The sequence below is a fragment of the Lutra lutra genome, chromosome 1 (genome assembly GCF_902655055.1).
Source record: "Lutra lutra chromosome 1, mLutLut1.2, whole genome shotgun sequence".
Classification (NCBI taxonomy): domain Eukaryota; kingdom Metazoa; phylum Chordata; class Mammalia; order Carnivora; family Mustelidae; genus Lutra; species Lutra lutra.
In genome coordinates this window covers 43,476,410-43,493,399 of record NC_062278.1, presented here as the reverse complement: position 1 = coordinate 43,493,399, position 16,990 = coordinate 43,476,410, and the positions used below count along the sequence as shown (strand labels likewise).

Below are 16,990 nucleotides of genomic sequence, written 5' to 3'. Positions count from 1 at the left end.
CCTAAAGTTGGGTGTTTTACACGTTATCTCATTCAAGCTTTCAATTAAGGTTTCAAACATTAGTTATTATTCCCACTTTGCAGATGAGAAAACCAAGTCAAGAGAGTTAAGCAACTACTACAAGGCCACTCAGGAAATATACAAGCCAAAAATCAAATTCAGACACTAGAGCTCTACAGCTCATGCTGTTATTCAAGGTGTTATCCTTGACACTTTCTTCTCCTTCCCACTCCAGAGCGAATACATCACCAAGTTCTATTAATTCCCCCATTGAAATTATCTTGCAAATCTAACCACATGTCCCTATTTCCCTATCATTTACTTCCTTAATGTCTTTGTTACCTAATCTTGACTATTGTAAAATTTTTCAAATTGGTTTTCTTGCTGAAGGATTTTCTTGTAAATCTCCTTTGCATCTTCCAGTGTTATCTGATCAAGAGATTTCCAATTTTTGACAAACACTTCTAATTTTTCCTCAATACCAGTTCTCAATTCCTTCTGTAGTAATGTGATTTTTAATAGTATATAGCTAAGGCTAATTTCCTAAACTGCCTTTCACCAAAGGTAGTCATATAACTAAGTCTAACCATGAGATGTGAGTAGAAGTACGTTACGGTGAGGTATGTTCTATTGTCCCTTCCTACTAGTTGCAATGCAGATTAAACACAAGAGCTGGAATAGCCACCCTGGACCATGAGGTGGAAGAAAGTTGGGGCCTGGATCCCTGATGATTGTGGAGTCTGGCAATCAAATGGTTGCCAGAACCCTGAGAAACCTAGTCAGGCTTTTACTTATTTAAGTCACTATTTTGAGTCTATTTCTTTCAGTTATATTAGAACAAAAATTATCTTCACTTAAACTGAATTTGGCACCAAATGTGGACTTGCTTTAGCAGATTCTAAAATGTGGAACTGGCTTAGTAAGCAGATGATGGAGAGAATATTCAAACAAATCACCACTGGCTACAAAGCCAGAGTGTTAATTTTATGTGTCAACTTGACTGGGCTATTACGCCTAGATATTTGGTTAAACAGTATTCTGGATGTTTCGTTGGTGGTATTTTTGGATAAAATTAAATTTAAATCAGTGAACTTTGAGTAAAGCAGAATGCACTCCATAATGTGTTTGGGTCTCATCCAGTCAGTCACAGCTGAAGGCCTGAATAGAAGACTGACCTCCCTTGAACAGAATTCTATCAGCTGGTATTGTTCAGACTTGAACCACAACATCAAATCTTCTCTGGATCTCCAGTGTGCTGACTCATCCTATAGAGTTTGAATTTGCCAGCCTCCATAATCGTGTGAGCCAATTTCTTTAAAAAATAAAAAAATAAAAATTAAAAAAAAAAAAAATCCCTCCTTCTGTATATATGCACACATCCTATGTTTCTCTGGAGAACCCAGATTAATATAGCCAGTAACCCTTATTATGGCATGGGATAACATTTAATAAAATCATTGTTTTATGATATCTTGGAAGACAGACCACATGCTACCCGTAGCTTATATAACTCTAAGGTGACCAGAAGAAAATCTCACAATGTTAGTGCGTGTTAATGTGAGAAGGCTCAGAAAAGATCTTTGGATTTGGAAGACAAGATGGAAGGAATACAGCTCTGCTAAAGAAGGCCCTCAACCTGTGGATTATAATCTAAATCAACAAAGAATTCAGTAATCTGAGCCTTGTTAGGGTTGAAAAAGTCAAGATTCTGTGCCCCAAAAAAAGCAGTGATAAAAAGGTTTCCCTGAGGAGGCTGCTCTTACAGAGATAAGACAGTGGCCTCAAGGCTTCTTCAAGCACTTCTGAGTAAATGTTCTTATCTAGAGAGTAAGATTTAGTCCCAAAATAACGGTTTCTTTCACACCTCATGGATAAATTTCAAAATCGTTATGCTGAGAGAAAAAAATTCCAGATAAAAAAAGAATGCATGTTGTTTGGTTACATTTTCATAGTTTGAGAACAGGCAAAGCTAATCTATAGTGAGAGAAGTCAGAACACTGTTGCCTTTGATGAGAGGAGAAATTGGAATCTAAGGAAGCATCAGAAATCTTCCTGGCGTGATAGAAATGTTCTATATTTTGATAGGGTTATGGGTTACACATGCCTCTGTAACTGTCAAAATTCCCTGAAATGCACATATCACCTCGTGTACACCCATGTCGTTGTAGATCCAGTGGCTCAACTTGTAGGTGGGGTGGGATAGCTCCTCCAGCAATCATGGGATCTTCCTTCAGCTTCTCTGAATTCTAGACCACGTTCCTATGCAGCTCCATCTCTAAACGCACCAGCTATTCTGCAGACCACCCACATCATTAAGATCAGATGCTTAGTGTGATAGGAGACCTATACAGTTTCTGGTGATAGAAAGATGTGGTTCTTCTGTTCTTCTGGGTTGTTAGTGTGTCTTTGTTCTCCCCCACCTTGTGTGCTGGTTACTAGTCCTGGCTAACTTCAGGTCCCACACCAGAAGTAGGGGCACAATTACATACAACTTTTATAGATTGTTTAACCGCTCCAATGATTCAGTGAGATCTAATTCCTATAAGATCCCTTACATCACTTAGAGAGATTCTTCTCTGATCAAACGCTGTCAGTCAGTAATACCTCTGCTGGTTACAGAATGAGAGAATGTGTGTGATTAACTCTCAAGTCAAGGACTTAAAATTCATTCTTAGCAAGTTCCAATGCTTATGTAATTATTTTCTCGTTTTCTTTTGATCAAACTTTGATTCATCCTTCTAGACCTACTTCAAAGTTTATATAATCTCTAAAACTTTCACTGACTTCCCATGGAATTCCTTTCTCTGTTTTTCCCAAGCAATAAATTTTCAGCTGCTTGAAAACATGGTTTATATTACATTCATTTTGTTTATATATAGCACAACTAGAAAGTATGTTCTCAAAATACATTAAATAGTGAATGAACGAATGCTACCTTAATTAAAAGGTAGGTCAAGCAAAGAACTTTTCAGTGTAAAAAAGTTCATTGCAACTAACACTCAAAAATTCTGGTGGGATGGCTCAGTCAGTTGTGTCCAACTCTTGGTTTCAACTCAGGTCATGATCTCAGGGTCATGGGATTGAGCCTTACATTGGGCTCCCCGCCCAGTGGGGAGTCCACCTGAGATTCTCTCTCCCTTTCCTCCTCCCCCAATTCATCCTTTCTCTCTCTAAAATAAATAAATAAAATTTTTAAAAAATTCTGGATAACGAACAGCTCAAGCAACCTACAACTCTCATGTGATAGAACAGATGGAAATGTTAGAGGTCAGAGGCTTTATTTGGAAAAAAATAATAAACTTTTTGCCCACAATTTATAAATATGAGAAAGAAGGTTTTTTTCCCTTGTTAGAAGGGTTGTAGATAAACTCCTAAAGAAGGAAAAATAATCTGTTAATGAAGGTTACTACATAGCAACTGTGGCCTCAATTCTGATTGAATGGAATAGTTTGATAACTTTCAGTAGGTGAACTTGACTTTCCATAGAGAAAACTATGGTCACTATTTTAAAATTGAGGTATGTGGTACTGTGATCTTGTGATTTATAATAAATAAATAAATAAATATACATATATTTGGTCTTCGTTCCTTTTTCTGGCACAGGGCTCCAAAAACTTTGAGATTTCCTAAGAGATGAGAGTAACAAAGGCATCTTTTGTTACATGAATGAGGTGGACTTTTGAACAACTACTAAGGGTGGGCACTGGTTTCCAGAGGAACCAACATGTGACCAGAAGGTTAGAACTTTCAGTCTCATCCTCCAAACCTCTAGAGAGGCATGAGGGGCTGAAGATTTAACAACTGCCAATAGCCAACAATTTAATCAAGCATGTCTATATAACAAGGCCTCCATAAAAATCCAGAAGGATAGGTCAGAGAGTTTCTGGATCGGTGAACACGTAGAGAAGATGGGAGAGAGTGACATGCCCACAGAGTGCATGAAGGTTCTGTGCCCTTTCCCATATACCTTGCATCTTTTCCATCTGGATATTCATCTGTATCCTTTAACATATTCTTTAATAGAATTGGTAAATGCAAGTAAATGTTTCTCTGAGTTCTGTGAGCTGCTCTAGCAAATCAAAACCAACAAATGCATCATGGGAACTTCTTACATTTCATTGGTTAGAAGCAAGGTGACAAACATGGACTTGTAATTGGCTTCTCAAGTGTGGTGAGGGCAGTCTTGTGGGGCTGAACTCTTAACCTGTAAGAAGTGACACCACAGTAGAGAGTGTGAAGAACGGAGTTAAACTGTAGCTACACACCCAGTGGTATCACAGAGTACCACTTGGTAGTTCACTGGAATTGGTACCACAACCCTTTTAGGCACCGAAAAGGCCATTAAGACATATTTAAAAATGAAGGTTATCCCTGACACTGTCTTTCTGGTAACATAAGGGAAATCTAAAAGAGAAAGTTAGTGTGGAATGCAGGCAATCTGATTTAAAAGGAAGGAAATAATTCACTCTTTAAAAAAAAAATTAGCCTTGGGCGCCTGGGTGGCTCAGTGGGTTAAGCCGCTGCCTTCGGCTCAGGTCATGATCTCAGGGTCCTGGGATCGAGGCCCGCATCGGGCTCTCTGCTCAGCAGGGAGCCTGCTTCCCTCTCTCTCTCTCTCTCTCTGCCTGCCTCTCCGTCTACTTGTGATCTCTCTCTGTCAAATAAATAAATAAAATCTTTAAAAAAAAAAAATTAGCCTAATTTGATATACCAATAGAAATATTTTAATTACTACAAGATAAATTAACAAATGATAAAACCACAACTTTAGCCAATTGTTATGAGCTCACAGAGCTTATATGTCTAAGTTGTTCCTTTTTGTCTCCCCCATAATCCTAAATGTTTAATTCCTCTACATTTTGTCTTTTTTTCCTAAATGTTTCAGGTGTTCCTGTTTCATTTATTTTTCCTTACCATTCCACATTCTTTTCTATGTTACATTGTTGAGTTCTAGTATTCATTTCCAATTTTTCTATTTTGTTCCTTTTCAACAGTTCCTGTTTCTTTCATTTTTCCGTGACCTGTTTGTTTTTTAATCACTTCACTCTGTTTGTATCCATTTACTATTTCTGCTGGTAAACAGCAGTCTGGGCAAGGAAGCAAATACCACTATTATGTACTATGACCAAAGAAAACATTAAGGTGAGAAGTTGAAGCTCATGTACAATCTATCAAATAAATGCAGATTCAAAATTAAATTTCAGGTACCATAAGAATCTAAAACACAGATATTTCCAGGCTGATAGTTACAGAGTGCTATCATCAGTTTGTGAAGTATTATTTTCCAAGCCTTGAGGGTCCCCTTCACTATGCTCACAGTAAGTAATCAAATATCTAGATATCAAACTGTTTATTATCAAAGAAGTTCCATAAATTCAAGATAAAAAAACATGACTGAGTTTGCTATTTTCAGAGATGCCGTACCCAGCAGCTATTCCTTTGTCAGCCTAACAAACAAAAACAATGCTGATAATTATCTTCTCTCCACTGGCAGTAAGTTTTTACCTTGAAGAAGGAATTATTTTTATATAGCACTTTTTTATATATGGTGGCAGAGTGATAAATGATGCTAGCTATTCCTGAAATAGATTATAAATGGCAAGTTTTAACATATTTATTACCCATTTCTACTTGGAAATCTTATGTTTAGTATACTTTCCCCTTAGCTCTCTGCAAGAGAATATAAGGAATGCAGATTTGTGTTGCTTAAGTTAGTAAGAGTGACAACAAATTACATTAGGCCTGCTTTTTACATAGGGTCTTTAATCTACTACCAAATATTGTTTCTTCACTCATATAAAGAAAAAGAACTTTCAAGAAAAAAAGAGCTTTCAAGAAAACCACCAGAATTGACTTAATTTTGACCCATGGCAAATGTGCTTATAAATGAAGAGAGATTGCTTACTGCTGATTTAAATGATTTTTTAAAGATTTTCAAACTTCTTTTTATTCTTTTTTAATGACAAATTTTCTTCAAATGACATCCTACAACTTTAACCATATGAAGATATCATACCTTTAGCTGGATCTGCAGGGATGAACTGTAAGGCTCTCCTGGTCATCCCTCTCCCTTCCCTCAAGATGGCTCCTACAATAATGCTACAAAATCTTTATGTCTTTACAGAGCAAAGTTTAAAAACCACAATTATAAATAATTATTTAGAGGTAAACAACAGGCTGATATAGCATATGTTCTCTGATCAAAATACAAATTAAAAAGTAGTAATAGTATATATATATATGTATATATACATATATATATATATATTCCCATGTTTGGAAACAGGAAACGAACTTAAAATAAAAAAAATGAACAAAGTTAAATACTGGATCCTGAAAAGACTTAAAAATTTAACAAACCTCAGGCAAGACTGATTAACAAAAATAACACAGGAGACATTATTATAAATCCTACAGACACTAAAAAGATAATAAGATGATACTATACACAACTTCATGTCAATAAGTTTGTAGACTTGGGTGAATTGGCTGAATAACTTAAAAAAAAAACCCACTTAAACGGATTCAAAAAAAAAAGAGAGAGAGAGAGAGAACTGTTAAGAGTCCTGTGACTATGGGGTGCCTACGTGCTCAGTTGGTTAAGCATCTGCCTTCAGCTTCAGTTGTGATCCCAGGGTCCTGGGATCGAACCCCACATCAGGCTCCCTTATCAGTGGGGAACCTGCTTGTCCCCCTCCCTCTGCCTGCTGCCCCCCCTGCTTGTGCTCACTCTCGGTCAAACAAATAAATAAAATCTTAAACAAACAAACAAACAAAAAAACCTCCTGTAACCATTAAATGACTAAATCAGCAGTCAAAAATTTTCCCACAGAGCTCCAGGCCCATTATGGCTTCAACTGAAGTTTCTGCCAAATATTCAAGGGAAAAAGATAACTGCAATTTTCCATACACTGTTCCAGAGAATATAAATGAGAACCCACTCCTCAATTCATTTTATGAAGTCAGTATAACCTTAATTCCAAACTCTAATAAGGCTATTTTAAAAATGAAAAATTACAGGCCAGTTTCATTTATGAACACACATGAAAAAGTCCTAAGCAAAATATCATACAGAATCCAGAAAAAATTACCTACATATTTCTACAGATTACAGAATTGAGGGGTTTTGTTAAAAATCCAAAAGAATTTATAAATTTTTAGACTTTAAAAAATTTATCAATATTGTGAAATAGCAGGAAAATGTCAAAGCTCTCTAAATTGATAGATTTAATGTAATTCCAATCAAAATCCCTACAATTTCTTATGAAACTTGAGAAGCCGATTCTAAAATGTAAAGATGCAAAGGAATCGAAAATAGCCAAGATACTCTTAACAAAACCAAATGAAACAAACAAAAGGAATATTTGCACCTACACATTATGATATTAATGCTATGGTAATTAAGCTCGTGTAGTACAAAGCAACTGAATCAACAGAAATCAGACTGATGTTAATGTGGACATCTGATTTACGATAGAAGTAGCACTACAGAGTACTGGTAAATCGACAGACTTCAATAAATGCTGTTGGGGGTGCTAGGTGCTTCAGTTGGTTAAACGTATGACTCTTGATTTTGGCAAGGTCATGATCTCAGGATTGTGAGACTGAACCCTTTGCAGGGCTTCATGCTCAGTGCAGAGTCAACTGGAGATTCTCTCTCTCTCTCTCCTTCTGCCCCCATGTGCTTTCTCTCTCTCTCTAAAAATAAATAAGTACATCTTTTAAAAAATAAACTAAAAGCTGTTGGGACAATGAGGTACCATGCGCAAGGTTAAAGAAAGTAAGGAAAAGGAAGAGGAAGAAAGAAAATAGATTCCTATCTCACGCTACTAAACAAAAATTAGCAGAGGTGTATTATAGATCTAAATGTTAAAGTTAAAAAATAAAGCTTCCAGGGGCGCCTGGGTGGCTCAGTTGATAAGCGACTGCCTTCGGCTCAGGTCATGATCCCGTACTTCCAGGATTGAGTCCCGCATTGGGCTCCCAGCTCCTTGGGGAGTCTGCTTCTCCCTCTGACCTTCTCCTCTCTCATGCTCTCTCTCACTCATTCTCTCTCAAATAAATAAATAAAATCTTTTTAAAAATAAATAAATAAATAAATAAATAAAGCTTCTAGAAAATAACATGAGAGATTATCTAAGGTATGGAAAGATTTCTTAAACAGGACACACAAAAGAGCATTCATCCTAAAGGAAGATATAGATAAAAAGCAACAGCCTCTCTTTGTAAAAACAAAACAAACCCAAAACACTGAGAAGAGTAAAGGGTAAGCCACCAAACCACAATATGGAGAAGGTATTTGTACCACAAAGTCAAAAACTGTGAAGGGACTTATATTTATCCTGCTTGCAAGCTAAAAAGGTAGCATGCCAGTTTCAGGGAAGTCATGAAACTCCTAAATCAGTAATGATGGATGGTTAATTACTTACAAAATAATGGCAGCCAACTCAAACAAGATTGAATCTGCCCTGTTTTACCACTGGTCCCCAGAAGATAAAAGGCACTCAATAAATACGCAGACTACAATAAACAGAATACACAAGTAGGGGAGAACTGTCACCATCCTTGCATCCTATTTCTATGAAGAAGGAGACTTCTTCATAGGGATAGGCATGTTGCTGGAGTAAACAATTCAAGATTCTTTCCATCTCTTTACTGTAAGCAAGGACAGAAGTAGCTAATACAGTTAATAAACAGCATACATTGTTATTATTTTTACTAATGAGTGGAGCCAAAATGGAAAAAATTACTATTCATGGAACATCACAAACTCTTATTCTCCTGGAACTGCCTAAACTCTGGCACAACAGGTCATACCCTTTCACCTTTTTAATCATGTTTCCATGCACAGGATATAAAGGGAGAAGACTCTTACTTTCTGCCTAAGAGCTATGTGGATTAGCAGACTGAATTTCAAGATTTAGATGTGGGACTGGAATAAGAGGTTTCCTCAGAGGTCCCTGGATGGGGTTCAGGGACAAGATAACACAAAGGACTAGATTGTCAAATCAGAGTCTCACAAGCCAGATATCATTCATAGCCACTATCAAGCTTTACTAATAATTTCAAGTATACAAGCAATCAAATGGCATACAAGAGGCAGAGACATCTGAAGTGGCTACCTCAGGCTTGCTTATAGTTCAGAATGTTTTCTAGCTCAGGTAACAGAGGAGTTCTCTAAGCAAGGTTTGCAGGTCACCTCATACAATGGGGAGCATTTAGGTTATGTCACATCTCCAATATATCTTAGGGAGCTGAATAGCTTGTTTGACATTCTCCAGGAAGCTGTGCCTCATAAATCTAGATTCTACGTTGTGTTTACCATGGCAATCCTAACTAGGGATATTCTGCTCAAAGCATACCACAAGTAAGAGTTCTCCTCTCAGCAAAATTCGTTAGTCTATTTACCAAGGAGGTCAGTTATCAACACGTTTAACAGGGTCACCTGCCTTTTTTTCCATGGGAACGCCTCCCTAGAAATCAAAAGAGAAATGGATCACAGGCCAGCTGCTAACTCCTTCCCCAAAGAGTTATCAAGTTCTTGCCTGGATCATTGAAAAGGCTGATGTTTCAATCTCCTCTAGGATGTTTTTGTACCTATTTCTTGCATTAATGAGATCCTATCATTAGAAAGTCTTTAATACTCCTAGGTACCTGAATACATGAAGGAATGAATGGAGTGATTTATTATGATGTAGCCATTTCAAAAGTATATTTTCATATACTATTTGGTTAACATATTCAAAACAAATTAAATAGAAAAAGATATCAAGTTATATATCACTATGATTTCTATTATGATTACTGTATGCAAAGGAAGTCAATATAAATTTCTTTCAATGGATGCCTTATTTTCTTCTTTATATTTCTTTTCATATTTCAAATGCTATATGAGCCTATATTACTTCCAGGTTATGAAAAATTATTAGAATACCTTTAGTTTAAATATTTACCTGTTGCTTATTTTGTAAAATAGAACTTGTTAAACCCACACCCCATCTTTAACCTGACCAAAGCTGGGTATCCCTCCTCTTGCTACCTCTGTATTCTTCTCTGTTACCACGTTCTTGCCCCATGTTATGACAACTGCCCTGTGGACCTTGAGAACAAGGAGCATTTCACATGTATTTTTGTATCTGTGGTGCCTAGCAAAGTTCTGATACAAAATACTTAATAAATGTTGGATAAACTAATAAGTGTTTTTTTTTAAGATTTTATTTATTTATTTATTTGACAGAGATGACAAATAGGCAGAGAGGCAGGCAGAGAGAGAGGGGAAAGCAGGCTCCCCGTTGAGCAGAGCCTGATGTGGGGTTCGATCCCAGGATCCCAAGATCAGGACCCGAGCCAAAGGCAGAGGCTCAACCCACTGAGGCACCCAGGTGCCCCATTAATAAGTATTGATAAAATCTCTTTTTCAAGATTTTATTTCATATTGTCAATCTATACCTGAGATTTTTTTTTTTAAGATTTTATTTATTCATTTGACAGATAGAGATCACAAGCAGGCAGAGAGACAGGCAGAGAGAGAGGAGGAAGCAGGCTCCCTGTTGAGCAGAGAGCCCGATGCGGGGTTCGATCCCAGGACCCTGGGATCATGACCTGAGCTGAAGGCAGAGGCTTTAACCCACTCAGCCACCCAGGCGCCCCGATACCTGAGATATTTTTAATGTTGAAAATACAGTAGCTACAAACTATAGATGTCCCCTCAACCTTTTACAATTTCATTTAATGTGGAATGTTTTGATCTGCACACTCTTACAAAAGAAGTGTGTACTTTGCCCAAATTACATATTTTTAATCGGAGAACCTCTGACTTCTGCCATTTAACTTAAAGAATAAAAGGAGAAAGAGAAAGTAAAGTAGTAGTAGTAGCAAGAGTATTAGTATTAATAGTGGCTTGCTTTGTTTTCTGGATTTCAAACATATGACTAAGCATATAATGACAGCATGCAAAGCTAAGTGAATTAGTTGATCTTTAAGAAGAAATTATATGCCACCAAAATTATTTCCACCACCAAAAGAGTGGTAGGAATCTTCCATTCTAATAGAACTGTATATCCAAATATTATTTTTCCAACATGAACACATCAATATTTTGATCACTATGTTGATAAATGATGAAGACTCATGCTCCCTAATCACTAGCTATTCCTTATCTCAGCTTGAAAGCATGAGAGAGGAGTTGTTGGGGATTTTTTTTTTTAATGTTTCTTTTAAAACACAATTCTTGCTGTCAGAGTACTACTTTTTAAGGATAGTTATCTGGATGATTTATACAAATTTTCAAAATGTTACTGAATAATCTAAGCTTCCTTTTCAATGAGTTCACAAATTGGATTTTACTTGTCAACTAGTGAGAAAAGAAAACCAGAAGGGGTCAGTATTTTAAATGTGATTGATTTTCTCTGAGGAAATGGATGACATGATACAGTACTGCAATAACATACCAATATTTTTGTTATAAATCATACTCTTTGGTTCATACTTTCCCACCTAAAAATCATGTAAACGCCTTTTGCACAAACACCATGCCACTTTCTAAAGAGACTATGTGTATATTATTTTCAGTATATTTTCCCACTGTTTTCCTAATACATTTAAATAAAAATGAGGCAAGAGAATCTGATTATGTCGTATGTACATACATAGTATGTAACAGAAATGAGTGGTCTCAGAAATTATTCTAAGAAATAATAAAGTTATACTTTCAAATGGTACTCCATTAATAAAACTGGCTTATATTCAATTACTCTTTATAATGTTGTCCCACATTCTTATCTTCTTAAATGGTTCTGGGGAAGATGTATGAGTTGTATACAACTTTATCTTCATGTTTTAAAAATTAAATAGAAGATTCTAATTTTTCCATTTCTGTATGAATAAATGAAAGAGTCCTCAATAAGTGTACAATGAACTCATGTGCTTTGGGATCTCTAGCTCCTGTCACCACTGTGTCTTCTAATATGCTTTCCATGCTAAAAAGAAAAATCAGGTTAGGTTACTATTTTCATGATTATAAACATACATTAATTTTTAAAATAATTTTAAAAGACTTAGATATCTACTAACATTACTCTTTAAAAAAAAAAAGAAAAAGTAACTCCCAGAAACTTCTATTAAATAAAGTGTTGGGATGCCTGGGTGGCTCAAATGGTTAAGCATCTGCCTTTGGCTCAGGTCATGATCCCAGGTTCCAGGGATCTAGGTCCACATAGGGCTCCCTGCTCAGCAGGGAGTCTGCTTCTCCTTCTCCCTCTGCCCCTCCACCTGCTCTGCATGCAATCTCTGTCTCTCAAATAAATAGATAAAATATTTAATAATAATAAGCAAAATTTCTATTTTAAGTATCACATTCATAAAAATATGTTAAGAGTAGTATTTGCTTGTACAGTATTGTGTTCTCAAAAGTTAAAACTGTGAACACCAGGCAGACTGCCTAATTAGTATAAATATGAATAATTTCTGGTGAGGCAAATGAATATACAGACACAGAGGGCATAAAGTATCTCTGAGTACCATATCGGTCAGCTGACAAATGCAAATACTAGTCTTCAACAAAACAGTACAAAAAGTTTTCTTTATTTGCCTCTCAGTTATCCGTTCCATTCATTTTCTCCCTTCTGAGTGTCATCTTCTGTCCACAATATCAGGCTAGGCAATATTTGCTTTCTTGCTTTCTAATTGCTCTTTGCAAATGCAAATAAGGATCTACAGTCAATCCTTTATACTTGTGACTAAAACTCATACATCAATATATTTACTTTCTTGTCTATGTTTGCATTTGAAACCTTTTGTTTCTTATTGTGGAATAAAAGGATTACCTTTTGTTAAAGGAAGGTAAGGCAATAACCAGGTGAGAAAGATTTCAAAGAAATTTAGAAATTTCTTTGAATGTGGTATAGTGATAGAGCTATCCCTGATGAGAAAATTACTATTAATATATATTTCATTTTCGGTCAAGGACGGGAGGTAAAAGAGAAATTGTGACTGGAATTATCATTTTTCCCTTCATCTTTTCAACCCCCAAACTTGTAGATGTCATGGAATAAGAACCATTCTCTGTGCCTATAGTTCGGATGTCCCACTCTTTCCCCATTATCATCATAACTACACAGCCAAGGGACCCAAAGTTTCAACTCCTTTATTTAGGTGGCTTCCAAATCTCTCACACAGACCAGGCATCAGAGATAGGCAATGGGGTGTAGCTGTTCAAGAAAAAGAATAAGAGATGGGAGGGGTGATGGTCTTCCCCATCTAACTACATAAAAATCTACACCTGTAGTGATTGAGATGACAGTTTTGCAGCTTGTTTATATATGCTACCAAAATGACATAACGCTAAAGCCATTCTTTTTGGGAAATAAGATGATGGGAGAGAGGAGTGGCCACTAAGAAAGAGCTGTAGTTGTTAGGGCGTAAGTAGGTGCCTATGTGAGGTTTATATAAATGCGTGACCGTCACAACGATGACTGAAATGCTAAATGAAGTTAAGAGAAATGTATCCAGTTGGAAGGAAAAAAACTAAACTGACACTAAAACCATGCTTTGGTTACATAAAAACAATACTAATCAAAATAAATTACAGAAATGCTTTATATTTATGCCTAATTACTATGCCCTACAATAGTGATCATTTTTGGCAGATTAACTTTGCTATAAATTTAATTACACACTTAAATTCTAAATACTCAGCCCTTGTAATTTAGTATTTTTAAATAATTATTTGCTGACCTCCTACATAGCAGACACCAAATTATGTATTAGCAGTAAAAACAGTAAGACTATCCCTGTTCCCATGGGGCTTGTAACAGTCTTGTTGAAGAAAGAGATAAGTACTAGGCAAATGTTAAGCAAAGGAACTGACAATATATTTTTAAATTAAAGTAAGGACAAGAAGGGAATATCAATCCTAGTCCTAGACAGTCTGATAAGGCTTCAATAAGAAGAGGTCAGAGCTAATTTCTAAAGAATCCAGAGTTAGCCAAGAGAAAAGGGAGGATGAGTAAGAACTCTCAACCAAAAGGAAAAGGAAACGCCCTGGCCTCAGAAAGAACACTGTAAGGTGAGTTAGAAGAACTGCTCTGGTGGAATACAAAGTAAGAGAAGTCCTGAGACAATGAGGCAAATGAAGTAAGAAGACATATCCAAAGACAGTTTGAATATTATACTAAGGAATTTGAATTCTTTTTGGTTTGTTTTTTTTTTTTGTTTGTTTTTCAGAACTTGATATCTTAATGGTAATGGGAACCACTGCAGGATTTTAAAAAGGAGAATGACACAATCAGATTCACATTTCGGATCGGATTTGCTTTACTGAAGAGTGGAGTGAAGCTCACACCAGGAGACCTGCAGGGCACTTAGGAGCCAGCTGCAGTGATTCAGATGACAGATGCTGGTGGCTCAGGTTAGGCTATTCAGGATGGATAGAATTGGATGGACTTGAAAAATATGTAACAGGTACAACCGAAACATCTTAGCGACTGATTTGAGTACAACAGAAAGGGGGTTGGAGATGGATTTCTGACTTAGGCAAATCTATGATGGTATAGAAATTACTGAGATACAGAAGAGAGAAAAAAAGAGGTAGATTAGTGGTGTTTCTATTTGATTTTTTATTTTGTCGATGGGGGACACAGAAAAGCATTAGAAATTATGAGTTCCCCTCTTGACAAATTCAGTTTTATGTTTCCAAGGGGCTTCCAAATAGAGATTATGTCATAGATAACTGAATACATAGGTCTCAGGCTAGGGAGATAAGCTGACACCCACACTTGAGAGATAGCATCTTATATCAGTTGAAGCCACCAGATAAATAGAGAGCCAACCTTAGCAGCCTAAGGAAACCGAGTAACTATGCAATGAGTAATAAATGTGATGGTTAAGGGTAGGTTAAAAAAAATTAGTAGGAAGAAAATCAGGAAAGCGTATCATCACAAAACTCAAGGGAAGAGAATAAGAGGGAACAAACAGAGGTGCCTGAGTAACACAGTTGGTTAAGTCTCCGATTCTTGATTTCAGCTCAGGTTATGATCTCAAGGTCGTGAGATCAAGCTGCGCAGGGCTCCATGCTTAGCGCAGAGTCTGCTTTAAGACCCTCTTTCTTGCTCTCCCTCTGACCCTGCCCAAAATAAATAAATCTTAAAAAAAAAAAGAAGAAGAAGAAGAAGAAGGAACATGCAGTCAATAAAGTCAAATGCAATAGAAATAGAAATGAAATAGAAAGTATAAACTGGTATAGCTATTTTATTTATTTTTAAAGATTTTATTTATTTGTCAGAGAGGGAGAGCACAAGCAGGGAGAGCAGCAGGCTGGAGGAGAAACAGGGTCCCCACTGAGCAAGGAGCCCCATGCAGTACTTGATCCCAGAACCCTGGGATCATGACCTGAGCCAAAGGCAGACGTGTCCCCGACAGCCACTCAGGAGTCCCTGGTATAGCTATTTTAGAGAGCAATTCAATACATCTAAAATGTTTGATCCTTGTTTCTACTTTTGTTATTTAATCAAGAAAAATGTTAGTATCATGTCCAATGAGACAAATTAAAGGATGGTTTGTTTAAGTAAAAAAAAGGGGGGGGGGGAATAAATGTATCAAAAAAATAGAGGATTAAATAGAATATAATAGACTGATCCTATTAACATTTCACAAAAGTTGAAGAGAACAAAGCAGATCTATAAGGAAAAAACTAAGAAAAATCAAGTGTAAGTTTCAGAACAATATATACACAATGATAGCAGTTATTTTTAAAATGTATTTCTCCATGCACACATAACTGTAAAAACAGCTACAGGAAAAATCTGGAAGAGTGCACACCAAACGAGTGCAACAGTTAGCTCAGTAAAGGAAGCTGGTATTTGGTTGGGTCTATGGCCAAGGGGCCTTTTGCTTCATTTTTATTATTTGAGTTCTTAACAATGAAAATGTTTCTATGTAATAGCTATATAATAAGATACATTTTTAAAATGCTATTAAGAGATCAAGTAAAATTAAAACTGAAAAATATTTGTCAATTTAATGTATCTTTAGTAGCCTTAACAAGCATAAATTTGGAAGAATAAGAGGAACAGAAAACAGATTACAATGAACTACGCCTAGATGGGAGGAAAAGCAATAGAATATAAAACACAAAAAGTTTGGTAATGAACAGGAAGAAAAAGAAGTGAAGAGATGATTCTTCATGAGAGAGAAAGAAAAATGATATTTTCAGAAAGCCTGGTTGCTTAATCACAGTTTAAAAAATAAATCAGAGGTCACAACACTAACAAGCAGTCATAAAACTTACTGTCTGTTATAAGGTATAAAGTATAACAATGGCAAGGCCCAGAGTTGATGGAATAATTAAGAAGCCAAATCAAGAAAGTTCAGGTGAGAAAGAAGTCATAGCAGGATCTATGCAACATGCAAAAGTTAATAATCCAAGAGGTAGAAGGGGAAAAGTAGTATAAAATTCTCAAAATATTTTTGGGTTTCCTAGATGAAAGGTGACACCGGAAGCATATAGAGAGTTTAACTGCCAGATAAGTAGTGTTTAGAAGAACTCTCTGATAGGTACTACCTAGAACAGCCATATGAGCTGATTTCATAATCTGGTGCAAGAACAAGACCTATTAGTCAGCTGTAATACTTAGGTAATGGCATGTATTCATTGTTGTGTATCAATCAGAAGTTGGAAGTAAACCACATTGTCAGAAGTGCATAAAAAAATGTTAATCATTCTCATTCCACGTGTAAGAGATAACAAGTGGTATTACATCATTAAATTATATTTTAAATATTCCAGAGAATTTTTGTTCTGCATTGAATAGGAATTACTTGCAAGTAGGGTAGAACTAGAAATCTCTTTTGAAACCAGTATAGAATGTCCCCAAAAGCCTCTATTTGGAAGAAAACCAAGTATCTCTTGGTGGTCACATGCTTCTAGAAAATTCTTCAAGAGAAGGTAAGTGTCAACAATAAACTGCAACTTCCTAGGAGGCTGACTCATCCA

General features: G+C 36.2%; 1 protein-coding gene across 1 annotated transcript in view; it reads right to left on the bottom strand.

Annotated features, from left to right (window-relative positions):
• Window positions 1–16,990, bottom strand: part of NSUN3 (NOP2/Sun RNA methyltransferase 3) — a 55,128-nt gene that overhangs the window by 14,092 nt on the left and 24,046 nt on the right. The window contains 1 exon segment of the mRNA XM_047722489.1: window position 16,542. Coding sequence (XP_047578445.1) covers window position 16,542 — 1 coding nt within the window.